Below are 27645 nucleotides of genomic sequence, written 5' to 3'. Positions count from 1 at the left end.
GCAGCGGGCATCTCCGCATCCATGGGGACCCCGGCCCCGCCACCATTTACAAAGGGACTCCCCCTGCATTATCCCTCCACCCCGCAACATCCCCGCCCACAGCACCACAGAGCCCAGCAGGGAAGAACACACGCAGCGCACACAGATTCTCCGCTGGAGCTGCATATATTCTTCCCTGCTAAGTGCTGTTATGCTGGGAGATGAGATGGACGCTGCAGGACTGAGGGTAAATACAGGGGGAATCACTACTGATATAGTAGCAGGGCTGGGGGGTTCTCATGGATGCAGGGGTGTCAGTAACATAGCGCTGGCAATTGCTGTAGGTAGGAGGGAAGGGGGGTAAGGGAGGAAATGACCTCAGCATTGGCTTCGCTGGAGGGACTAAAGATGGCCCCTGCCAGGGAACAGAATTCTCTGCATTTCCGTATTTTTGTTTTATAAAATTCCCTGAAATGAAATCGTGGACAGTGCAATACATCTGTCATGTAAGTAGAGCTAGTATATATCTACTCATATGTGTGTGTGTGTTTATCCTGGCATAGTATGGCTGACAGCTCCTCTTTAAACAGGCTAAAGTCACTAGTAGTAGAAATAAAACTCCAAATATTTATTGGATTTTTATAAGGGATGCCTATAAATATACTTTCCATAGGTTGCTACATAATCAAATACACCTCCCCCCCCCTCAAAATAAAACACCTTCCAAAGACCATCCTAACTTATAAAAGACTATTATTATTTATTTACTGCATGCTTACCGCTGAAGTACCTCATGTTTTACCTTATGTTCATAAAACGGAGAAAAAGCTTTCAGAATTGCTGTAAAAAAAAAGGAGGAAAATACCTCATGAGGTGTTTTACCTACAAAAAAAAAAAAAAAAAAAAAAATTTTTTACCTCACATATCTACCAGAATTGAGGCCATTGTCCAGTAAACTCCGACAGGACATGTCCCACCACACCCTATGTGATTGTACTATAAAAGTATAATTGAATTAAAGCCTTCCCATTCCTCTCGCAGTCCCCTCATTCAAATCTCCCATGGGAGGCTTGGAAGTCTTCTAGGGCGGCACCATACTGGGCATGTATGTGAGAGTGCGCTCGTGCATGCGCACTACGGAGCTACCAGTCTTCAGAGCACTTGGGCTTCTGAAGACTTCTGACGCCTCCCACGGTGGAAGAGAGCAGACTACGACCTATCAGTCGGAGACTGCTAATGAAGATAACAACGCTGAAACAAGGGAACCAGGAGCGGACCGGGAAAACTATAGGATCCAGAGCATTCCCCTTCCTTAGGTAAATATCTGTTTTTTAGCTTAAAAATGCTTCAGGTTCACGTTAAGTTGCGAGGCGATGAGGTTTTTTGCGGCGGAACAAATTGATTCAGTGTAAAAGGACCTGAAAGGTAAAGGCAATGTGTCACACACATGGATTTGTAGCAGCAAGCTATCTTTAACACAAATGCTGCTAATGCTATCCAAAAGACTTGCTGGTAACATCACAGTAGTAGCTCCATGTAACTGCTGATGCAACAAAGTATGTAGTAATCCCAATTGGATAACTTTAGCATGACCTGTGCTAAAGGGCTGTTCCTGTTTCTCTGTGTGTTACATAGCTCTAAGCAGCACTTTGATTGGTCAGCCATGGTCTGTAAATCATTTTATAAATAGTTACAATTTGTTTTCATTGACAGGACCCTGCACAGTATTTGCTTTCACACAAGTTACATAGAATATTTCTAATACTTTCTTTCCGCAGCTAATATACATTATATACACCGCTGTTGAGTCATATGTACAGACCCAGCGAGTACCCATGCTGGGTAAGTGGATGATGTATACATTACAGAAGCATTCAGTGCATAGTTCATCTCCAAACAGCCCCAACAAGGGTAAAGTTCTGAGCGGCAGAAGTTAGTCTCCAATCCTGAGGGGGCGCCTTCATTCCGCATCATCACTTCATTAAAACCAGCAATATTTGTGTGCTGTAGGTCTTCACACCATCTCGCCAGGCTTTCTACTAAGCCTTGGAGAGTTAATAAGGTCTCATGATAAAAATTCTCAATAAAATATATTAATTTAACAGAAAAAAAAGGAGGAAATGGAAAGTTATCTCCCAAGTGTTCAGAGTCCTGAGACAGGCACGAGGTTATTCAAACTTCTTCTTCAACTTTTTCTGGAAAATGGCTGGCAGGATGGAAAGGACAGCTAGGATCATGAGGACGATGACAGAGTTCCAGGAGACGGCCTCGCCCGCTGTGGTCAGCTGGTATAGAGTGGTTCCGGCCTTGATCGCCACAAATGACGGAGGAGCAACCCCTGGAACAGACAGAAAGTGTCAGGAGAAATTCCAGTAAGTCCAATAATTAGCTTTTTAATTGAATCTTTAAAAATATTCTTTGGAAACATTGATCATTAACACCTTCAATAGAGTTCTCTCGTTTGAGATAACTGCAATACTTTTGACATCAATTGGAAGAACTCGTCGTGCTGTAAATACTTGGAATGACTACTATAAACAATGTGCAATCTTGCACTTTTTATTGCTGATCAAAATGGACAAGGTCTGTGTACTTCACACAATCCTCTGCAATTTTTTTTCTGCCTGTCATTGTCAAGCGACTTTAGATAAAAACGATGAGACGTAGAAGTTAAAATCTCATCTCAGGGGTAACGACCCACAGTGTATCACAAAGTGGGTCCCTTTCTCCATCACTCCGCCCACTACTGGCCATAGTGAAGGAGCCAGGGACACACCTTGTGATACAGGGTTGTTATCCCTGAGATGAGATTTTAACTTCTATGTCTAGTAAGTGCAATGATGAATTGTGTGTTAACAAAACTGATTTTTACATACTTCATGATCCAGTGCTTTTGTCTTTCTCTTATCGTAAATACTTGGAATGTTTTGATCTCTCTCTACTAGCAGAAAATATAGAAACTGAAAGCAAAAGTCCTCTGTTACTGTCTCACACTGCCCCCTAGTGACAAGTGGCAATAAATACACAATACAGCAGTACTAATTAGAAGCTTAACAAAGAGGAAATAAAAAAAAATGCCTGGAGCAGTTGCAAGCCTCTAAATTTGTTGCTAAAAATGGTTAAAGCAATACTGAAGCGGTGTAAAGAAAAAAAAAACAAAAGTTAGATACTCACCTATGGAGAGGAAAGTCTCTGGATCCCATATAGAACCTTCACGGGCTGCTCTCCTTACCATTGTTATAGCGCCGGACCCCAGTGAAGCTCTTGGTCAGATACGTCTTCAGACGTTCTTGGGCAGTCTTCTGAAGTATTATTTCCCCAAGTACTTCCGAAATAAATTGATTCGTACTGCACACGTGTGAGGCCAGGCTCGCGTATGGGCAGTAAGGATGGGTCTGTCTTTAAGTACTCGGGCACATGAGTACTTCTAAAGATTGCAGAGGAGTCCTGAAGATGCAAAACTTCACCGGGGGGACAGCAGAGCTACGAGGGCATGGAGCAGGGACAAGGACAGGAAGGCTCTATGGCATACATGTCAAGGCTCTATGGCATACATGTCGCGGGCCAAGCTTTACCTGCAAAGCCATCACATTTGGTCGGCAAGTGGCTTACCCACTTTGTATTATGTTTGGCCCACTCTAGACCACCGGGGAAGCTATACTGGAGGTGAAGCCCTAGAACACCAGGGAAGCCATATGGGGAGAGAGGGGGAAAGCACTAGACACCAGGGAACTATATGGGGGGGGGGGGGGGGGGTGAGGGACATTAGACACCAGGGAACAGTAATGGGGGGGGGGGGGGGTTGTCACAGGCATTGTCCATAAGGGAATAAAGATGGCAGCCTCCATATGCCTCTTGCCTTATACAGCGAATTACTCTCACAGGAAAATGGGAAATTTGAGAAGGGCTTATGACAAATGTACTCCTAATCGCTCCATTTCCCGCACACGATTTCAGATGCAGAAAGGCAGACTATTGAAATCTTTAGGCTGCATCCGAATTTCATGCCCAGAAAAGAAAAATACTTACGCTAACTGCAGCTTTTTGCAGAATGCATTAGAATTCCCACAGCCACGCATAGCACGGCTATATTTGGATGCAAATTCACATCAGCCCGGGTGCCGTGTCAGTTTCCAAAATGCAAGTGGAAACCAAGCCTAACCGTATATAAAGAGTACTGTTGCCAGCAATGATTGCCTATTGTAAATTCTTGCTTGGTCTCAGATTAAAATGAAAATAGATTTTAAAGTGGACCTGAACTCTTGCACAGGGCACAAGGAAAACAGAGAGAAATGCACCTGGTGTGTTTTTAGAGAGAAGAGCCTGTCTAATTCCCCCTAATCTGTAAGTAATCACAAATGTAATTTCAGCTCTCAGCTGTGTCAGCACGGAAATTCGGCAGTCCTCAAAGGACACAGCTAATATGTAAACCTAGGAGGTTAACTTTCTCTGCTTCCATGAAACCAGGAAGTAGAAACACTGCAGATTTATTGCAGGATTTGTATCAGTCGTAACAAAAATGTTTTACTTTAAAGGTTAGTATGCGGTTGCTCATCTTTTAGAGCAGAGAGGAAGTTCTGGGTTCAGTTTCACTTTAAAGGATACCCGAAGAGACATGTGACATGATGAGATAGACATGGGTATGTATGGGCTCAGTCCTGACTCAGACAGGAAGTGACTACAGTGTAACCTTCACTGATAAACTCCAACTATAAAACACTTTCCTAGCGGAAAATGGCTTCGGAGAGCAAGAAAGAGATAAAAAGGGGAATTTCTTATCAGTAAGGGTTACACTGTAGTCACTTCCTGTCTGAGTCAGGACTGAGTCAGCCACTTACATACCTGATATTTAACTCTTTCAGGCAGAGAAAGAAAAAAAGGAACACAGCATAGTTCTTTGTGTGCTTGGCACTGTAAATACACATGCCTATCTCATCTTGTCACGTCACTTCGGGTAACCTTTAATAAAATTTCTGCAAAAATACTTGCGCAGCTCCCATTTACAGCTATGCCAGGACTCTTTCCCCTTCTGCCTCTTCTGTGTATTGTACGCAAATACCTTGCACCCCTGTGTAAAACTCTGTAGTTGATTTATTCACTGCATCATCTGTAATCCGCCATAGTCTTGTATTGATAAGTGTATAATTTATTTTGTATTCTGTTGTACAGTGCCACCGAAGATGCTTGCACAATATAAATCAATAAAAATAATAAAGACAATGGGATTTCTGAGCTCCCCTGTTGGATACATACAACTGCAATTGACGGTTTATACGATGACAGTTGGCTTTTGCCTAGCTGTGATCCATGGCATTGATAGCTACTTTCTGAAATCGCAACTGAGAATGTACGTGGCCAACATTACACATAAGGGTGCAATTCTACACAGTCACCAGGAGATGGTGCTCAAACACAGCAACTCACCTAAGAAGGTTCCCAAGAAGAAAACTTTCAGGGGAACGTTAATAACCGGAGAGGTGATGTTGATGAACCAGTTTGGCAGAAAAGGTGTTATTCGCAGGAATATGATATAATTAATCAGATGATCTCTGTGTCGCTCCACCTGGAAACACAAGAAAGCTGTAAATCAGCAAGTCAACATAGCATGTGAAGCGTGTAGCCGGCGATTATACATTGAGATCAGGTTACTTAGTGTGAAGCCTCCATAATGAGGATTATTCTGGTATCAGGTAACATGTTAATCGCTTTACTCAAATTAGATGAGGGGAGCCGACAGGAGAGCACCAGAGAATGCCCAGCCTGACAGTCTCCCTACTGCATCCACTGAAGGGGACAACTGAAGATAAAAACAGCAGCTGGTAATGGGGTGCTGCAAATTTCCGACCACTGGTGACATCTGCTGGTCAGCTGACAGAACTGCTGTTAACGGACAACTGAAGTGAGAATACTATGGAGGCTGCCATGTTTATTTCCTTTTAAACAATACCGGTTGCCTGGCAGCCCTGCTGGTCTGTTTGGCTGCTCTGAACAGCAGCAGAAACAAGCAGGCAGCTACTCTGTCAGATCTGACAATGTCAGAAACACCTGATCTGCTGCATGCTTGTTCAGGGTCTATGGCTGAAAGTATTAGAGGCAGAGGGTCAGCAGGACAGCCAGGCAACTGGTATTGCTTAAAAGGAAATAAACATGGCAGCCTCCATATACATCTCTCTTCAGTTGCACTTTAAAGCAAGTCTCTTATTTTCAGTTATAGTTTTTTTTTTTATAACATTGCATCATACTGTCACAGTTGCAGTTGTAAAACCACACACTGTCTTTTAAGCTATAAAACAGAGCAGAGATAACGACCCTTTGAACTTTCCTGCAGTAAAACCTTATCATGCTGTCCCTCACTGTTTCTCTGCTGTGTTTAAGTGTTTCAGAAAATGGGACTGTATTGGACCCAGTGAGTGTTGAATAGTCCAGAGAAGCTCTTTTGCATAGATAACAACTGAAGTTTGTTTTAACTCTTCCTGTACTGGAAAACAATATGAGACTTTTCTTTGCTACTAATGTTCTACTCATTATCTGTACTACACATACAATTCATTATCTCATACACTTATTTTCTCTTCAGGATTTGATTTAAAAAGCTCAAACATGTTCCACATAGACCATGGGTGCACTGAGAGCTGTGCAAGCACAAGTACGCTGTGTGGTGTTCTTGGCCACGTTTTCAGATGCCATTGCAAGCTCTGTACAGTCTACTGCCTGTGATTATACAAAGCTTGTGTTTTTTAAGTTTAAACAACCTGCTTAGTCTCCCAATGCCCATGTCCGCTGGCTTCCGGCGTGTAACCCTGTTCCCTTATACAAATGGTCATCAGCTTTTCCCTTGCTCTAAATAGAGAGGTGCAAGGGGCGGGGCTACGTGCCAGTAGGCGGCAGGTACAGGCCTCAGGAGAACCGGCAGGTAGTTCAAACTTTATTTAAAACTCAAAAAATCAATCACAAACTTGCTTCTGAACAGAGATTCAAAGGTTATTCTGCAGTGTTCCTACACTTTGCATTGGAGTACACACACTCCAAACATGCGGCAGGAATTGGGATTGTGATTTGGCCAAATCACAACCACTCCTATGTGTTCCCCTGCACCCACTTTCATCAGCATAGTCCTTGATCCCAAACTACAGATGAAATCACCCTAGTGAGGCCCTAGCCATTAAACTCTAAGCCCCAAAACTGAAAAATCTAATGATGATGTCACACCGGGGCTTCTGTCTGGGCCACCACTGGCTTCAGGAGGCGGGCCATCATGCTATAGTACAGGCCCTGCCTCTTGCAGCAATATCTGGGAGGGTGTTTGGCGCATGCACCACTAACCCCGGCCCCTTCCCCCCTTTACAAGCTGCCGATTGGCTGACACAGAACAGACGCAAGCAAGATGGGAGCAGTTTTTGCTACACAGGAATCATCATTCACTTACACTGAACCGGAAGTTTAAATGGGGCTAATCAGATTCACAAACTGATGATTATCTGAAAGGGATTTAATTACTCTCCCAAAACATTTTTTACCACATGAAGTAATTTACCTTACACAATTTTTTTTTACCAGACAGGTCTTATGGCCCATACTCACGGGCTACAATTGTCGCCACAACCACATGGCACGCACGTGTTGCGGCGACAGGTCGCCCGTGAGTATGACGCGCGCACCCCGAACCGTCGTTCATCGCTGCTGTCGCCAGGCGATTGGCGGCGCAACTTCGCCGCAACTGTCGCTAGTCCGCATGTGTATGTGGACTAGCGACAGCAACCAATAGCCAGAGCACGGCGCTTCTCCCTCTTCCGCATGTGTATGCGGATGGACCTGGCGACGAGCTGTCGCGCACATGCTCCCGTGTGCTAGCGACAAGAAACGAAAGTAGCCCGTGAGTATGGGCCATTAGTGAATTGAGCTCTACATCCTCATTGACATGCTTGAGCAGGAGTCCTTCCACCTTCACTTTCTGCAGTCTTTATCTGTTCAACATCCCCCTCTGTGGCCTCAGCAGCATAATGATGCTTAAGTCAGACAGCAGCACAGATCACAGAACTTACTAGTGACTCAAGCTGAGCAGAGTCTGGTCACGTGACAAATGTAAAGATGGGATTTTTTTTCTTAAAGGTGACATAGGGGGTGACATGAGGAGGTGGACATCTGTATGTACAGTGCCTAGCACACAAATAACTAGGCTGTGTTCCTTTTTCTCTTTCTCTGCCTGAAAGAGTTAAACATCAGGTATGCAAGTGGCACTTCCTGTCTGAGTCAGGACTGGGTCAGACTACAGTGTCACCCTCACTGATAAGAAATTACGACAAAACACTTTCCTAGCAGAAAATGGCTTCTGAGAGCAGGAAAGAGATACAAAAAGTTCAATAGTTCATAGATTTTAGCTCTGACATACTTGAATGAATGAGTCATTGAGCAAAAACAATAAAACAGTAAAAACTTAAAAAGTAGATTTAAATATAAAATAAAAATGTGGAATATCTTAAAAAGTCATTTTTTAGGAGGAGGATGGATACAACTGTTTATTTCATTTGTTTATTTTCACCTCGGGTGTCCTTTAATTTGACACAAAAACAACTCTGCTTACTAAGTCGCCAGAGGAACTGAGATGATAACGATGATTATATCAGTCATACTCACTGCACTCTCAGTTTGCCTTGTGCAGCACAGTGAACTGGAAAGAGGGGAATAAAGCGGCCATTTTACAGAGATTACTACACTTTCTGCAAAGGTCACTAGTGTGACACAGCTTAAACCCATATCACTGGATTATCTGCATAAGCTCCTCCTTCCACAGAAGTTCTAAGAGCCTCCCTAATGCTAAAAGACGCAAGAAGGATGTTCAGGTCTGCAATTATTATTATTACCAGGGCAGTGGAGTTGGAGTAGAGGAATTGGAGTAATTTTTGGTTACCTGGAGTCGTGGAAAAATGTCTAATAAATTAAACTGTAGTTAAAAGAGCAAATATAAAATGTTTCAGGCCCGGATTTACATCACAGGAGCTTAGAGGCACCTTAGACTTTTTTCCTACATGGACCTACTAACCCTGCCAAACCGCATGTGTTATGGCTGGCCCAGCTGTCACCTGTCCCATACATCCCCCACCTAGTGTAGGTAGCCACAGGTGCCCCTTAGTATTAAGTAGCCAGAGGTACCCTCAGTATTTAAAGGAAGCCGATGTGAGAGTGATATGGAGGCTGCCATATTTACAGTATTTCCTTTTAAGCAATACCAGTTGCCTGGCAGTCCTCCTGACCCTGTGTCTAACACTTTAAGCCATAGACCCTGAGCAAGCATGGAGCAGATCATGTACTTTGAGCCATATGCTCGTCCCAGGGTTTTGACTCTACTTAAAGTGGATCCGAGATGAACTTTTAGGGTGCGTTTCCACTAACGCGAATTCGCATGCGTTCCCCGCATGCAAATTCGCATAACCAATAAAAGTGAATGAGCCTATGTCCACTTGTCAAGAAAACGGAGCGTTTTCTTGTGCAGGAAAAATCTGCTCAGCAGAGTCATCCGAATTCGGACACCGCACACACGCATGCGATTCGCATACAATGTATTTAATAGGGAATTTGCATGGTGTTTTTTCATGCGAATTTTCATGCGAATTCGCATACGATTTCGCATGGAATCAATGAAAAAGCACATAGGCACTGACATGGTTAAATTCGCACACAGCGTCATCCATGCGAAATCGTATGCGAATTTGCGGTAAAATTCGCATACAACCGCATGCGATTTCGCTCCTGCATGCGAATTCATCCGCGGAGAATCCGCGGCGATTTCCCACCGCACTAGTGGAAACGCACCCTTACTCATTGCATAATTGTGTTCCTTTCCTTTAGTTTATAGGGCATTCCTTAAGCCAAATACTTTGTTTTAATACTCTAATTCCCTATAAACTAAATAAGCCCCACCCACAGTTTTCAGAGAGCCTTGGCAGTAGCAAGGGCTCATGGGAGCTCAGTATGGGCAGGAGGAGGGGGAGATATTACTAGCCAGAGATTTCAGAGGCAGAGGGGAGGAGGAGGGAGGAGGGGGATTAGGTTTTTTTCAGTCTGAGTGCTGATGGGGCAGAGAAGCCTGTCTCTGTGTAATGTTTACAAACAACATGGCTGCTGTCATTGTATCACAGGAAGAAATAATCATATTCTATTAACCCCCTTGCTGTTACAATTCTGGCGGCAAGGGAGCAGCGCAACACTTTAAAAAAAATAAATAATAATTTTAAATCATGTAGCGAGCCCAGGGCTCGCTACATGATAGCCGCTGACAAGCGGCATCCCCCTATCCAGAGCGGGATAGGGTTTAGAACGGGATTTCCTGCTGGGCTTCCCCGGTCGCCATGGCTACCGGGCGGGATGACGTCACAGACGTCGGGACGTCAGCGGGAATCCCGATCCACCCCTCAGCGCTGCCTGGCACTGATTGGCTAGGCTGCGCAAGGGGTCTGGAGGGGGGGGGGGGCGGCGGGGTAGCGGCGAATCGGCGGCGGTCGGAAACTCCACGCAGCTAGCAAAGTGCTAGCTGCGTCCAGGAAAGAAAAAATGTTGAAAATCGGCCCAACGGGGCCTGAGAAAGCCTCCTACGCAGGTTACCCCGAGCTGAGCTCAGGATAACCGGCAAGGAGGTTAAAGCAGTATGCAGACAGATTTGCTGTTTAAACCATCTAAACTGTACATAAGATATATAGACAAGTTACTTGTTATAGTTAGTTTTTCATCTCGGATCCGCTTTAAAGAGACACTGAAGCGAAAAAAAATATATGAAATAATCATTTGTATGTGTAGTACAGCTAAGAAATAAAACATTAGGAGCAGAGACATGAGTCCAATATTGTTCCCAGTACAGGAAGAGTTAAAGAGACTCCGTAACAAAAATTGCATCCTGTTTTTTATCATCCTACAAGTTCCAAAAGCTATTCTAATGTGTTCTGGCTAACTGCAGCACTTTGTACTATCACAGTCTCTGTAATAAATCAATGTATCTTTCCCTTGTCAGACTTGCCAGCCTGTGTCTGGAAGGCTGCCAAGTTCTTCAGTGTTGTGGTTCTGCTATGCACTCCCCCCTCAGGGGGGAAAGAAACACACAAATGATCTCTTGAGATTCAAAAGGAAGGCTGTATACAGCCTGCTTGTGTATGGATGTATTTTCTATGTGTGGACATACTGTACATCAACCTACTTCCTGTTTTGGTGGCCATTTTGTTTGTTTATAAACAGACTTTTTAAAACTGTTTTTAACCACTTTTAATGCGGCGGGGAGCGGCGAAATTGTGACAGAGGGGAATAGGAGATGTCCCCTAACGCACTGGTATGTTTACTTTTGTGCGATTTTAACAATACAGATTATCTTTAAGAAACTCTAGTTATCTATGCAAAAGAGCCATTGACCTCCACTACTATCAAAGTCGCAGAGAGCTCTGTCTTCTGAAGCGTATTATCTCAACTGTGTCACAGTATATTATTTTTCTCTGCAGAGAAGGGTTCAATAGTTCACTAGCCTGCTCTGTAAAATCATTTAGAATGCCGAGTAGTGTGTAAACCGCAAATAAAAGAGAATGATGCAAGGTTATAAAAAACACTATTACTGAAAATAAAAATATGAGAATATTTTCTTTGCTACTAATGTTCTATTACTTATCCGTACTACACAACAAATTCATCATCATTTTTGTTTTCGCTTCAGTGTCTCTTTAAGCCAGAAGATCAGCCGGGCTGCTAGGCAACTGTAATTGTTTACAAGGAAATAAATATGGCAGCCTCCATATTCCTCTCAGCTCGGGTTCCCTTTAAAGGGAACCAGAGAGGAAGGACAGTAAAAAAAAAATAAAAAAAATAAAGAGATTTCATACATACCTGGGGCTGGAGCCCCATAAGCCCGGATTGCTCCCACGCCGCAATCATCCGCTTCCTCTATTGCCGGTACCGGGTCCCGTCACTTCCGGCAGACGCGACCAATTGTCTGCATACACAGGTGCTCCCTCCATACCCTTACGCATGCGGCTGCGTAGTAAGGCGCCGAACGCGTAAGGATAAGGAGAGAGCACCAGTGATGCGGAAAATTGGCCGCGTGCTTCCGCCGACTGGCCGAAAATACAGGACCCGGTACCGGCGAATACAGGCAGCGGAGGACGGCGGCGTGGGAGCGATCCAGGCTTATGGGGCTGGAGGAAGCCCCAGGTATGTATAAAATCTTTTACCTTCTTCAGCTCTGGTTCTCTTTAAGGGAACCTTAACTGAGAGGGATATGGAGGTTTCCTTTTAAATAATACCAGTTGCCTGGCAGTCCTGCTGATCTCTTTGGCTGCAGAAGTGGTTGAATGACGCAACTGAAACAAGCATGCAACTAATCCAGTCTGACTTCAGTCAGAGCACCTGATCTGCATGCTTGTTCAGGGGCTGTGGCTAAAAGTATTAGAGACACAGGATCATCAGGAGAGTCAGGCAACTGGTATTATTTTAAAAGGAAAAATACATATTCTCAGTTGCAAAAAAAAAAAAATATGATATAATGAATTGGTTGTGTACTATGAATAATTACTAGAAGATTAGCAGCAAAGAAAATATTCTCATTTTTATTTTCAGGTATATAGTGTTTTTTCTAACATTGCATCATTCACTAATATGTGCAGATTACACAACACTGCATTCAAAATGATTCTTTCAGAGCAGTCTGTGAACTAATGATCTCTCCTCTGGCAGAGAAAAAGAAAACAGTTGAGATAATAAAAGTCAGATAACAGCCCTCTCCAGGACTTTCAAAGAGCTTAATGACTTTATTGCATAGAGATAACAACTGGAGTTTCTTAACTCTTCCTGTACTGGAAACAATTAGGCTGACGTATCTGATCTTAATGTTTTATTTCATAGCTGTACTACACATACAAATCATAATATCATAAAAAAAAATTTCGCTTCAGTGTCTCTTTAAGTAGCGAGAGGTGCTACTGACTGAAGGAAGATCTCGTCAATGGAATGCTGAGACCTGGGTGAGTAAATCTCATTTACACTCTGCTCAGGACTCTGCATAGGGAAGGAAGGAGGGAGGAAGGCCCTTGAGGAGGGGAGTGACCCGCCTTTCCATCAGGCACCTGTAGACACATGCCTACAGTGCCTTATGGTAAAATCCAGCCATGAAAGGTTCTATTTCTCAGATAATAGTTATTATAAATAAACTAGCAGACCCAAGCCCGTTTAAAAACTGGCTCTAGGGCAGGGGTCTCAAACTCGCGGCCCGCGATACAATATTTTGTGGCCCTCGCCGGCAAAAGCTTCCTTATAGTTCGCTTCAGTGCTCCCAAGTAATCCGCCGCATCCCCGCCGCTAAACGAGGGCTGCAGAGCCCCCAAATCGCCCGGGGGGCAATTCGCCAGCATTTCCTGGAAGGGGCAGAGCTTTAAGCTTCAGCTCTGCCCCTCCTGACGTCAGTCGTCGCACGGATCTCCGCCTCTCCCCGCCCCTCTCTGAAGGAAGAGTGAAAGGGGCGGGCAGAGGCAGCGATGCGCCGCGATTGTGAAATCCCTTATGCGGCCCAGCCTCATCCTGACTTTGCCTCCTGCGGCCCCCAGGTAAATTGAGTTTGAGACCCCTGCTCTAGGGTCTGTGTTTCTCAATGCCGCATGTACTGCGCGCGTACACACACTCATAAGCCCGTCTGGCTCCCTGTCCCCGTCCTCTTGTCTCTGAGGCTGGGTCTGTGCGGCGCACATGCGCAGTAGCAGAAAGCACGGACCCAGCTACACAGAGACAGCGTGACGCAGGGACACAGGGGTTTTATTATAGAGTTGTATATACAGTAATAGCAGCGCTTGGTACATAAAAATGAAATAATAAATCATTCAAAAAACAAGTTATTTGTGCTGCTGAAATAAAGCAATCACTGTATTTTTAAAAACAGACCTACATATCTGATTTTGACTGTACATGCGACGTGTACACAGGAATCTTTTATATACCGTAATAAATCTCTCTGCTGTAAGAATAAAGCCTGATGTGTAGTCATGTCACTAGTAGAGACGGTCAATGAGATGCAAAGAATTCTGCATTGATGCAGGTTTATGCAAATTTTGTATGCAATTTTATGCACTCCTTTTGCCATAGCTCCCAACTGTCCCTCTGTCGGAGGGACAGTCCCTTTTTGGGAACCCGCCCCTCTATCCCTCTTCTTCATTTGTCCCGGTTTCAGTACAGATCTATATAAATATGTTTTTTTGTTCTACAGAAAAATGTGTTTCAGCAACTCTCAACTTTAATCCAATCCTTTAAATTAATGTATTTCTTATTTTCAAATGTTAATATGAAAGAAAATGAACCAGTATAGAAAGGATCAGTGTGGTTTGAATTATAAAACATTTTTCTTATGAAATCTGTATAGTATGGTTGACTAGGGGGTGTGTCGGGATTTTATTTATTTATTTTATTTATTTATTGTATTTATAAAGCGCCAACATATTACGCAGCGCTAGGATGTGGCTTAAATATCCATCTTTCTGATCTCGAGCAGTTGGAAGGTATGCCTTTTTCTCATTAAATCAATTAATTTGATATGTTGTTCAATTTGAAGTGATGACTACAAATTAAGTTACACAGTAGTGCTATACTCTACATATGCACCCCCTGCAGAGCTGTTGTGAATCCACTGAGAATGTTGTGCACATTGCATGCAGAGGTGTTGTCTATCACCCGTAAACCTGGTTCAGATTGTGCATGAAGAATGTGTAATAGAGGAAGAATCTCCCTATTCTCCTGCAGAGCATTTGCACACCACTCTTAGCTTTACCCAGTTAGATGGGCTTTGTTCCTGTCTGCACCCTCTACAAGTACTCTTACCAAGAACTAATTTTGATTTCTATTTAACAGCTATACCCTAAATTTAGTTAAAGTGCATCTCTGGTGTACATAAAAATACAGAGGGACACTAATGTTTAAAAGTTAAAATGCCAACACATTAGGAAGATGCACTGGAACCCTGTATAGCTTTACTCCCTATATCAGATGTAGAAAAGGTAGAGGCTTTTTCTGCCAGGTGGTGGGGCTACATGCTGGAACCCTTATTATACAGACAACATGCTGGGACATTCATGTTGGTAATGACAGGCCAGGATGGCTCACAAGGTAGAGTGTCAGCTTCCCGGCCACAAGCTTTTTGTTCCCAAAAGCAGATGCCATCTTAATATAGCTTTAAAATTCCTAAGCGTTAGCAGTAATGAAATGCCTATAAAGAGGAAATGTCGCGAAAATCTTAAAATTCAAAACACATACAAATAAGTTCATTTCTTCCAGAGTAAAATGAGCTGTAAATTACCTTTCTCCTATGTTGCTGTCACTTACAGTAAGTATTAGAAATCTGACATTACCGACAGATTTTGGGCTAATCCGTCTCTCCATAGGGGATTCTCAGCAAGGCCTTTATTCTTTATAAAGACATTGGCTTCAATTCATCAAGCATTACCGCATTCGGTAATGCTGAAAACAGCTGACTTAACGAAGCACTTTAGAAAATGTTAATTCATCAAAGCTGTTACCGAATGAGAAGCTGAAATGACACAGCAATGAGATAAATTACCGACATGTGCTCAACAAATGTTAATTCATCAAGGTTCCCACATTCGATAACACATTCGGTGTTTATCTCAAGCTCTCCCCTGTCGTTACAGGCTTCGAAAGCCTTCTGTGTGAATGTTTTCATGATTAGCAGGAGCAGGCAGCCAATAGAAACAGCCCCTGTTCTCCTGCAAGTGCCGCTGATAGGTCACACAGGCTTCTCCACACAAGCTTTCAGACCCCCCAAGCAGTGAGCAGAGAGAACGGGTCAAAATATATCCCCAGATTCCCTTCGGTGGTGTAACCCTTTCAGGCCCTGTTTGATAATGCAAAGATGCTGGTGGTGAAATCACCAAGCATGGCATTTGTAATGTCTCCAGGAAGTTCATCTACGTTGTGGCAAATAAATAAAATGTTAAGAAAGACTGATCGACAGATTCAGAGCAGCAGAGGCAGTATAAATAACAGTAACTATAACACCTTTACATGTAAAGGGATGTCTGGATGCCTTCTATTGTTATCAGCTTGTAACAACACACGGACATTCCAAGCTGCTCTGCACCACTCTGCTGTTATCTAACAGCCTTTGATGAATTGAAGCCTAGTAGTTCGGTAACTTAACGAACCTCTACCACACATGGGAAAATATTGATGAATTAGCACAGTGAAGTGTAAAATACCGAATGCGGTATTTTAAGGACTGGGGTTTTGTTATCGAACACCCTTTGATGAATTGAAGCCATTGCCTGAAAAAGATTTATACGAAGAAACTGGCCAGCCTCCCTGCTTGCTGCACACTATTTTGGCAGTTGGATGGACTAACTGCCATCCACTAAGTGCTTTTAAAAATAAAGAAAACTCGGAGAACCCCCCACCCATTTGAAAATGGGCTAGTCCAAAATCTGTCGGTAATGTCAGATTTCTTCTACTTACTCTAAGTGACAGCAACATAGGAGAGAAGTAATTTATGGCTCATTTTACTCTGGAAGAAACATACTTCTTATTTGTATATGTTTACATGTATGTAAAATTTTAAGATTTTTGCGACAGAGGTCCTTTAATGTTACATACTTTTAATCAACAAAATTGTAACATGCAAATTAGAGGAGTCGAACTCAAAGAATCAAACTGAGTCAACGAGTCACATGATTTTTGTACCAACTCCACAGCCCCAACTACTACTATAATTTTTAAGAGCAGCAAAGCACTCTTCTGAACTACAGCAATTGATAAACCTATGGATAAACCTTCTGTGCGTGTTCATATCAGGGTTGTGGAGTCGGAGTTGAGGAGTCTGAGCTAGCTATTTTGGGTATTTGGAGTCGGAGGTTTCATACACTGAAGAGTCGGATGATTTTAGCAGGGCTGTGGAGTCGGAGTCGTGCAATTTTGGGTGCCTGGAGTCGGAAAAAAATGCACCGACTCCGACTCCTAATGAATTTGTAACTGTAATTAAAATAGAAAATATGATAAAATGTTCTATTTCTCAGATAATAGTCATTACAAATAATGTATATATACAGTATATATACAGTAATAGCTGTGCTTAGTCCACAAAAATGAAATAAACCAATCAAAATGAGTTACTTGTGCTGCTTCAATAAAGCAGTCCCCGTATTTTTAAGGTCAGATATACATATCTGATTGTGACTGTATATATGATGTGTACACAGGAATCTCTTATATATACTAAATAACATCTATGCTGTAAGAATAAAGCCTGATGTGTAGCTGTGTCACTAATAGAGATGGTCAATGAGATGGAAATAATTCTGCATTGATGCTGATTTATGCAAATGTATGCACTCCCTTTGCTGATGAAATAATTTGATATGTTGTTAAAATTTGGTTTAGTGACTACAAATTAAAGGGTACCTGAGACGGATGAAAAGTAAAGTTTTATACATACCTGGGGCTTCCTCCAGCCCCCTTCAGGCTAATCAGTCCCTCGCTGTCCTCCACCACCCGGATCTTCTGCTAGGAGTCCTGGTAATTCAGTCAGTCAGCGCTGTCCGGCCGCATGCCGCTCCCACAGCCAGGAACATTCTGCACCTGCGCAATAGTGCTGCACAGGTGTAGTATGCTCCTGGCGGCGGAGTGTGTGCATGCGCACTACGCCCGACTGGCTCAAGTACCTGGACTCATAGCAGAAGATCCAGGTGGTGGAGGAGGACAACGAGGGACGGATTATCCTGAAGGCGGCTGGAGGAAGCCCCAGGTATGTATAAAACTTTAATTTCATCAGTCTCAGGTTTACTTTGTTACACAGTAGTACTATACTCTACATATGCACTCCCCACAGAGCTGCAGGGAATCCACTGAGAATGCTGTGCACATTAAACACAGAGGTGTTGTATGTTTACAATCTCCTTATTCCCCTGCAGAGTACCTGCACATCATTCTTACATGTTCCCACACTTACATTGCCTAGGGCCTGATAGATGTTCTTTGTTCCGGTTTGTACCTTTTACAAGTACTCTTACCAAGGACTAGTTTTAGTCTAAAGGGAATAAATATAGTAGTCTACATATCCTTCTCACTTCAGTTGTCTTGTAAAATTCCTAAGCGTTGGCAGTTAAGAGACGAATTTCACGTTACATACTTTTAATCAACAAAATTGTAATATGCAAATTAGAGGAGTCGGAGTCGGTGGAATCCTAAACTGAGGAGTCGGAGTTGGTGGATTTTTGGACCGACTCCACAGCCCTGGATTTTAGTACCAACTCCACAGCCCTGGTAAGTATTAGACTAAGGCAGGGGTCGGCAACCCGCGGCTCCAGAGCCGCATGTGGCTGTTTTTCGCCTTCGCCGCGGCTCCGGTGTCAGTGGCTGCGGCGCGCATGTGACGTGTGCTGTCGCTGGCCAGCAGCCTATCAGAGAGGCCACCGGACCAGTGCAGTGCTTCGGGTGGCCATTTTCCCGTAGCCCTGCAGTGTAATGCAGGCAGGACGTGACGTAGGAAGAGGATCGTGGGAGTTGCGCGCCACAAGGTCGGGACAGGAGGAGATCGTGACAGGAGGTCTTCTGACTAGGTGAGTAAATGGGTTTTTCTTTTCAGATCTGCTGACGGATTGTGCATATGGGGGTCAGATCTGCTGAAGGATTGTGCATATGGGGGTCAGATCTGCTGAAGGATTGTGCATATGGGGGTCAGATCTGCTGAAGGATTGTGCATATGGGGGTCAGATCTGCTGAAGGATTGTGCATATGAGGGTCAGATCTGCTGAAGGATTGTGCATATGGGGGTCAGATCTGCTGAAGGATTGTGCATATGGGGGTCATATCTGCTAACGATTTGTGCAACTGGGGGTCATATCTGCTAACGATTTGTGCAACTGGGGGTCATATCTGCTAACGATTTGTGCAACTGGGGGTCATATCTGCTAACGATTTGTGCAACTGGGGGTCATATCTGCTAACGATTTGTGAAACTGGGGGTCATATCTGCTAACGATTTGTGAAACTGGGGGTCATATCTGCAAACGATTTGTGCAACTGGGGGTCATATCTGCAAACGATTTGTGCAACTGGGGGTCATATCTGCAAACGATTTGTGCATATGGGGGTCATATCTGCAAACGATTTGTGCATATGGGGGTCATATCTGCAAACGATTTGTTTTATAATGGTTTTGCGACTCCCAGTTTCTTTCTCTCTTCGGAAACGGGTCCAAGTGGCTCTTAATGTCTTAAAGGTTGCAGACCCCTGGACTAAGGAGTCGGAGTCAAGGAGTTGGAGCAATTTTGGGTACCTGGAGTCAGAGATGGAGGCTTCATAAACTGAGGAGTCGGATGATTTTTGTACCGACTCCACAGCCCTGGTTGCTATAGCCTATGTGGGTTCATATGTACAAAGCCAGGTCTCCTGCAGGTGTCCAGACGTTTAGCTGAAAAATGTATGACGTCTGGGTGGATAAATCACTCATTACCTGTTCCGACCATTTCACGGCTTTCCTTGTTAGGTATTTGTAGACGACCGGCCTCCCAACAAAATACGACAGCATGTAACAGAACGAGGCCCCGAGACCTGAGCACTGCAAGAAGAGCACAAGCAGAGTTACTTTGATTCACAATTATCAGGGTTCATTCAGCAAAGGACACAGTATGGGTGGCCATGAATTGTCCAGCAATGCTGATCTCATTAACTGTCAGGTGAGTTGCACTGAACACAAAATTAACCCTTCCCAAACCTGGACTATGAACGACATTGGCTCCTCCCAGGTTAGCTCCAAAGATGGACAATAGTCTGGCACAGAAAAACATAGCTGTCGCTAGAGGTGGCGTTGCCGGATCGCAGTGTCAGACTAAGTCCAACACGCTGATCACTGTCTGCCCCACGTAATATCAATAAATAATGGTCTGAAAAGGGTAAATATGTAAAGGATGGCTTCTCCAGCAAAACAATGAATTGAACTTGTGAAATAAACTCTGTATGTCAGGAGTAACATACAACTCACATGCTGCACTGTGCAAACAATCTAGCTACTTGTAAGTTGCATTTTTACGCACACACCAAAAAAAGAATAAAAATATTTTTATTAACCTTTTCTGGACTAAAAGGCTCTGGCCCCTTAAAGGGACCCTGAGCAGTAGAGGAAAATTAAAACGGTACTTATTTGGGGCTTCCTCCAGCCCACCGTAGGCCGCGAGTTCCCCCGGCGTCCTTCTGGCTCCTATGACGGTTCCATTACCAGTGACAGCCCAAAACTTCCTGACCGGCGACGATCCGCTTCATCACGCCATTTTCTAACTCTGAAGCGCGCGCATGAGCAGGACTGTCACGCAAACCGCCGTGATGACGCGTAGTGGCCGGCATGCTGACATTGAGCGTCACTGGTCAGGAAGTGTCAGCCCAAGTGTCGCCGGTAATGAAGTCGCCAGCGGGACCAGGAGAGGAGCCAGGAGGACGCCGAGGGACCTCGCGGCCTACGGTGGGCTGGAGGAAGCCCCAGGTAAGTACCAATTTCATTTTTATCTACTGCTCAGAGGTGTGAGACCTATGGAAGCTGCCATATTTATTTCCTATTAAACAATACCAGATGCCTGGCTGTCCTGCTGTCCTTTCTGGTCAATAGGGTCTAAATCATGTTGTGCGGACATTGCGGCTCTTATTAAAAATGAGACCATATGTGATGTCACAGGCAGCCAGTCCTGACACGGAGACTCACCAAACAGACAAGGAAGAGAGCGAGGGGGAATGGATACAGAAATCCCGACAGGATGCTCAGGAATATAGACCCTGGAATAGCAAAGGTTTGTAGGCTGCACATCTGAGAGTTAAAGAAAACTCCAATCTAAACAGTAATCTACATACTAAATAGCCATTATGGCCCAAGTCCAGACAAGTAACAAACATGAGTGCCTGGATTAATTATTGATGCGGTCAAACAACTACAGTTTTACTGCTCTTCATTCACATGGCGCCACCTAGGATGAAGCACTGTGTGTGCAGCTAAAAGGCAGTCCCTGCATCTACTTCAAGCTGTGAATGGGGCAAGGTTGTACTCACTGTCAGTATCCTCACTGGCCTCTGGGTGGAGTAGGAGAGTCCTGGCTTGTGAGAAACCACCCACTGCACTCCATGTACTTCGCTCCTATCATCAGTGCTGCTCATCAGGATTCCGGATATCCGGGTAACCAGATTCGGATTAATCCGGCTAGCTATCTGCGGATATTTGGGCGCATATTGCGGATATCCAGATCCGAAATACTGTAACTAAGGAGATGAAGTCTTTGAGCCAATCAGAGGGCTCCCAGCAGAAGTCCTAGCAACCAATCACAGAGGGGAACCCTGGCCAGCCCCACCTGACCTCATTGAGCCAATCAGAGGGCTCCCAGCCTAAACCCTGACACCCAATCACAGAAAGTAACACTGGCCAGCTCCCCTGTATAATGAGGGCTGCCATGATGAGACATATCATCTTAGCTTGCTGAATGCTCACTGAGAGACATGCTCCAGTGCTGGTGGCCTAGCAAGGGCTGTACACAGTTATAAACCTAAAACTGTTCAGTGATTAACCCCTTCACTACTAGCACTACACTATTGTTAAATCGTTAATTAGCTTGATTGATGTCATTGTACGACAGTCAGTGTGTGCTTCAGTGCTGCTGGCCTAGCAGTGATAAACTGAAAGCTGTTCAGTGATTAACCCCATTTACTATCACTACACTATTGTTAAAACATTAATTAGCTTGATGTCATTTGTGTGACAGTCAGAGTGTGTGCTGCAGGCAACTGCTATGTGTCTGTGTGTGTGCTGTGCACAGACCAGGCCAGCTGCTGCCTGCTGGCCAGCTATTAGTCTTAGGTATAGTTTAGGTATTAGGGGATAGGATTACTGTGTTATTGTGTAGTTAGTACTGTAGTACTGCAGTCATTGCTAGTAGTAGTACTACTGTGTTAGCTTTCTACAGAACTGCTGTGCTGTGAGCAGTGGCAGTGTGACAGTTAGTGTGCACTAGTGTCTTCTCCTCTGCTGTCTGACTGTCACTCGGCACTTGCCACGTGGCAAGTGCCAATTTCAACGTGCCACGTCCGGAATGCTCCTGGCACACATTACTGCTGCTGCATTGCCCTGCTCCTGGTGCCTGTGCAGCTCCCACCGCCAGGCCAGGGTGCCACAGGACACTGATACCACCTATATTTAAACCCAAAACACAAGTGCTGCGTAATTTTTTGGAGCTGTCTTGGCTGATAACTGTCATGTCCCAGTTGTGCGGTTGGACATTGGACACAATGTGAGCTGCACGACCACTGTCTGGAACCTAGGCTTAATGTTAATTGACAGCCATTTTTTTTTGGGTGGGGGGGGGGGGGGGGGAAGGGGTATCTGAGCAGCACTGCCTATCATGCTCTACAATGTAATAAAATCACCACACATCCAGAATCTGGATATCTGGCCTATAACACAAATTCACTGGATCCTCTTCTCCAATAAATGTATAATTACCTGCCCGGTCTTCCTCTTGTAAATTTATCCCAGAGGTCCGTTTCCTCTGACCTCCATAACATAGCAACCCCCAATGCCTCCCCCCTGAGCGGCAATATACCAATTGTATTGTATTCGAGATAGAGGGAAAAAAAGCCGGTTTTCTCTGGGGGTGGGTCTACGTGCCAAAAGTCGCCAGGCATGGAGCACACAGGACTATTTTACAAGAAGTCGACCGGGGCAGGTAATTATAGCTGTATGAATCACTATGAGACTGCTTTGGTGTGTTTTGATTGTATATTTGCACCTCACTGAAGCTACCAGTAAATTACATCCTTGCTGACTGCAAGAAAAACTATCCTAGAGAGAGGTAATTAGTGGGCAAACAGAATAAAGTTCTCTGCTCCACCCTGGATACAGAAGAAGCTTTTTCTGCCTTGTTTACACAGTGTATACTTCCAGCACAATCTGATGAGAGGCAGGCTTATAAATACGCAGTTAAACGAGGTGGAAAGAATACGTTTTAACCCTTGAAAACCAGTCAGATGTTTTTAGCTGTTAATCAGCAGTTTTTAATGCTTTATGAAATAGACTAAAGGTTTGTCCATTGCGACGCAACAGTGTGGAATGCCCCTAAAGCACAACAATCTGACTCCACAACAGCAATCGGAACTGTAGCAGCCTGTCCCCTTAGGTAGCAGCAAGTGACAATTATAAAGGATACAAGACATAAGTGGTAAAATAGGCCAGGAGGACTTCCACATAGAAAGTGTCCTTGTATTTGGACAACACCTCTCCCAGTGCTTTGGCATCATCCATATCTCGGGGGATCTTTATCTTCTCTTGTTCTTCCCTGAAAAAAAACAAAGTTATTGAAAAACAGGAGAAGTATATAACTGATGGGAAGACATTCTTCTATGTTCCAACTGCCTACAACAATGGGGGAAGGGGGGGGGGGGAGCGAAACAATGCCAGCATGCAAGTTCTGAGGACTGATATTCAAGTTGTATATTTTAAAGGGAACCAGAGATGAACGTTTCACACAAAATAAACATATCAGTTGATAGCTTGTAAAGAATAAATGCTCTACCTGATAATTTTGCAGCTCTGGTGTGCCTTTTTTAGTGTTTTTTATCCATTATTGCTCCAGGAAAAATCAAATATGGCCGCCGGCTCATATCACTTCTGCTTCCAGGTTATGAGGTGTTCTGGATGTGCTGTCTAGGCTATATGAGACTAGGCTGCTATCTAGGCTAAATGCAGCCTTTCATCTATGTGCTTTCATATTGGTATGATCTGCCTGTAGGAAGTGTCACTGATAATAACTGCATTTTCATTCCTATGAGAATCTAGTGCACACAGAGCACACAGGGATCATATTACAGCCACAGAGCTTCTCTCTCAGGAGCAGCCCCCTCCCATGTCATCACAGCTCTCAGTATGCAAAGCAGAAGATCTTAGGCCCGGTTCACATTAGCGGTTGTTTGCCAAACGGACCGGATGACCTGACCGGATCCGGATCGGAACCGTACGGTTCTGATCCGGATCCGATCCGGTCAGGTTGCATCAGGTGGTAATCAGGATGCGATCCGGATCCGTTTGGCAAAGTAACGTAAAAAAAAAAAAAAATGTTGGGGTCTGGGAGGTCAGCAGAAGGGGGACCTGTGGAATCAGGCCCTCTGCTGTTTAGCACTCACCTCCACCTCCGACATGCTGCCAACATCCTGCCAACACCTCCAGCTCGTGCTGCTCCACTCCGAAATGCTTGCCCATGTGTCCCCAGCCAATATCGCCGCAACAATCCGCATAGGAAGTGGGGTAGAACATCCGGATTTCTCAGCCAGTGTGTTGTGCGGCCTCCGGTTCCCATTTGTTTGTATTGGCCGGATGGTGCAGTCCGGCTCCGCCCCGGATACGGCTGCCGGAGGGGCCGGATGAAAAAATAGCGCATGTTGGAACGGAGGCCGGAGTCCGGATCCGGCTCGGATCCGGTCCGGCTCCGGTTCTGCAGAACGGACCCATGTGAACGGACGCATAGGCTTTAATTGCTATGCCGTGCGTCCGTTCCGTCCGTTCTGCAGGCGGTGCGGCTCCGGCACGGCGATTCCGGAGGGCCACCGCAAGTGTGAACCGGGCCTAAGCCAGGAGGGGGAAGGCTTGGGCTTGAAAGGACTTCACAGAAGAGTGACTCAGCTATAATGATTCCAGGTCAAACCTCCACTGAATTGTCGGTGGATTCTTATCACAGTTGCTAATAGACTAATTAAGCAGATAACAATGAAACTAAAAGCAGGGTAGGTGTTTACTGTCATGTTCCCACTGATAAATGTAATAAAATACATGAGGGTGCTTCATCTCTGGTTCTCTTTAAGAGTTCTGGGAGATTGCAGGACAGCATACAAAGTGTGCAGCATTGTGGTTTTCAATCAATACACTCAATCACAGAGGCATGTGGCCTTGTTCACAGAGCCTATTCTGCATGTTGGATTTTCTCATTGCTCAACTCTTACCAGCACATCACTGATCCATTCACTGCACCAGGGAAGCTTATACCTCTAACATTACCGCCACGGCCACATACCATTATATGTTTATATAGTTCTGACAAATTCCACAATGCTATACAGAGCTCGCTGATCCATTCCCATCAGTCTCTGCTACAGAGGAGCTTAAACTCTAATGTCCTCACCACAGTCACACATTATTATCATTATATAGCTCTGACACAGCTTTCTACAGAGATCACTGATCCATTCCCACGAGCCTCTGCACCAGAGGAGCTCACACTCTAATGTCCACACCACAGACACTATGATTATTATACATTTATACAGCTCTGACATATTCCACAGCGCTATACAGAAACCACTGATCCATTCCCTTCAATCTCTGCACAAAAAGGAGCTTACATTCCAATGTCCTCACCACAGTCACACACTATTATAATTATTGTAATACAGGGTGGGCCATTGATATAGATACACCTTAATAAAATGGGAATGGTTGGTGATATTAACTTCTTGTTTGTGGCACATTAGTATATGTGAGGGGGGGAAACTTTTCAAGATGGGTGGTGACGATGGCGGCCATTTTGAAGTCAGGACCGAGCATTCCTAGATGAACAGTTTCCTGGAAAGTGGATTGGTCATCGTGGGCCAGTTGAATGGCTCCCAAGGTCTTCCGATCTGACCCCCTTAAGCTGGCCACTAACGGTCCAATTTCTAGCGAAAAATTGTTCGAGCGATCAGAAATTCTGATCGGATTGGTTGTAAATAATCTCCATTGGTGGACACAATCGATTATGAACGAGTGAAAAAAATGTCGCCCGAATGAATTTTCGTTGAACGAAAATTTGGATTTTCTTGGTGGTCGTGATAGATAGGAAGCAATGATTGGTTAGTTGATGGTGTAGTGAACGATTTTTCGTCCGATCAGAATTTCTGATCGCTCGAACGATTTTTCGCTAGAAATTGGACCGTTAGTGGCCAGCTTTAGACTTTTATCTTTGGGGTCATCTGAAAGCAATTGTCTATGCTGTGAAGATACGAGATGTGCAGCACCTGAAACTACAGATACTGGAAGCCGGTGCTAGCATTTCTCCTGCGGTGTTGCTATCAGTGTGTGAAGAGTGGGAGAAGAGGGTTGCATTGACAATCCAACACAATGGGCAGCACAATGAACACATTTTATAAGTGGTCAGAAACTTGTAAATAACGCATGAAAGAATAAAGTTACATTAAAACCAAGCACACCATTGTTTTTCTTGTGAAAGTCCCAATAGGTTTGATGAGTCATATGACCCTCTTCCTATCGAAAAAACTAAAGTTGGATTCAAAATGGCTAACTTCAAAATGGCCACCATGGTCACCACCCATCTTGAAAAGTTTTCCCCCTCACATATACTAATGTGCCACAAACAGGAAGTTAATATCACCAACCATCCCCATGTTATTAAGGTGTATCCATATAAATGGTCCACCCTGTATTTTTATACAGCTCTGACATATACCCAGCAAGTACAGCAAGTTTCTTCTTCAGGCATGGTTATGCAAGGGTCATTTGCAGTAACTGCTGCAACTAGCCGCACGTCCTGACCAGCCCCATTCCCCCACATGTGGTGCAGATACTCACTCGCTGAGCTGTGGGAAGTTTTTGTAGACGAGGAACATAATAAAGGCCGCAGACATGAATATGGATACCAGGATGAGGAGGGACATGCGTGCAGAGCCCCCTTCTGACTGGGCTTTCCCTGTAACACACAAAGCACATGGAGATTACTCCCAATGGAAAGAGAAGACGATAACAAAACAGCCAAGCTGAACACAGGACCGTGCTCCGCAACATCATTTCCCTGGAATTACTGCGTTTCTCCAAAATGCGAGATACTTCTACAACAGTTTATACTATTTTCTGAAAACAAAAAGTCATAATAAATTAGAAAAACAGCCCATTTACCCCAGTAGTGGGTAGCCCCAGGATAGTCTAGGTCACAGGTGTCAAACACAAGGCCCTGAATGCAGCCCTCCTTGCCATTTTATGTGGCTCTCAAGAGCTTCATAAAAAAAAAATACAATGTACTACCCACCTAGAGGAGCACATCAGCGACTGTGTTTCTGATTGAACCATTGTCAGTTTGAGCTGAGGTGCAGCAAAAACCCACAGGACGCCCTAGTGGAGGAGTGTAATATTTACCAGCTCCAGCAATGCATCAGGTCTCTTCTGTTCATCCCAGCAGCTGTACGCTCTGTGCATCCATACCTCCAGCTTCCGATCACATGAAAGCTGTTAATAATCACACTCCCCAAGTGAATGAAGTGATGCACACGTGATCCAAATTCAAAGTGTAGACACAGCAGACTCCCCCACCACACTATCCACTCACCGGAACGCAACCACCTCAGATCCAGGTGGGTCTAGCGTATATGTGTCAATCACTGACCGATCTGCAGCCAAAACATGGGTTACCATTCAGGCAACCACTCAATAGGCAGGTGAGAAGATTAGACCTGTCCTCACTCAGGATTAAGAAGTCGCTCTCTGTAGTAAAGGAACAATAAAGGGGGTAGCACTCCCCTCCACCAGGAGTGGACACAGAGTATTTGTATGTAGAACAGAGGCACCAGCAGGATAAAAGTCAATACAATTTTTAAAAATTGCTTGGCGCCTCTGTTCTACATGAGTGAGGACAGGTC

General features: G+C 44.4%; 1 protein-coding gene across 1 annotated transcript in view; it reads right to left on the bottom strand.

Moving 5' to 3' along the window:
• Positions 1-1645: 1645 nt before the first annotated feature.
• The window catches only part of TMEM41B (transmembrane protein 41B), a 30405-nt gene continuing 4405 nt past the window's right edge, over positions 1646-27645 (bottom strand). The window contains exons 2-7 of the mRNA XM_068259445.1: positions 26585-26702; positions 23178-23306; positions 20693-20786; positions 19454-19558; positions 5404-5542; positions 1646-2317 (exon numbers count right to left, since the gene is read on the bottom strand). Coding sequence (XP_068115546.1) covers positions 2148-2317; positions 5404-5542; positions 19454-19558; positions 20693-20786; positions 23178-23306; positions 26585-26702 — 755 coding nt within the window. The 3' untranslated portion in view covers positions 1646-2147. The remainder of the gene's footprint in view (positions 2318-5403; positions 5543-19453; positions 19559-20692; positions 20787-23177; positions 23307-26584; positions 26703-27645) is intronic.

This window comes from Hyperolius riggenbachi, chromosome 11 (genome assembly GCF_040937935.1).
Source record: "Hyperolius riggenbachi isolate aHypRig1 chromosome 11, aHypRig1.pri, whole genome shotgun sequence".
In the NCBI taxonomy this organism is placed as follows: Eukaryota; Metazoa; Chordata; class Amphibia; order Anura; family Hyperoliidae; genus Hyperolius; species Hyperolius riggenbachi.
The sequence above is the reverse complement of the archived record's forward strand: the minus strand, read 5'-3'. Positions and strand labels throughout refer to the sequence as shown.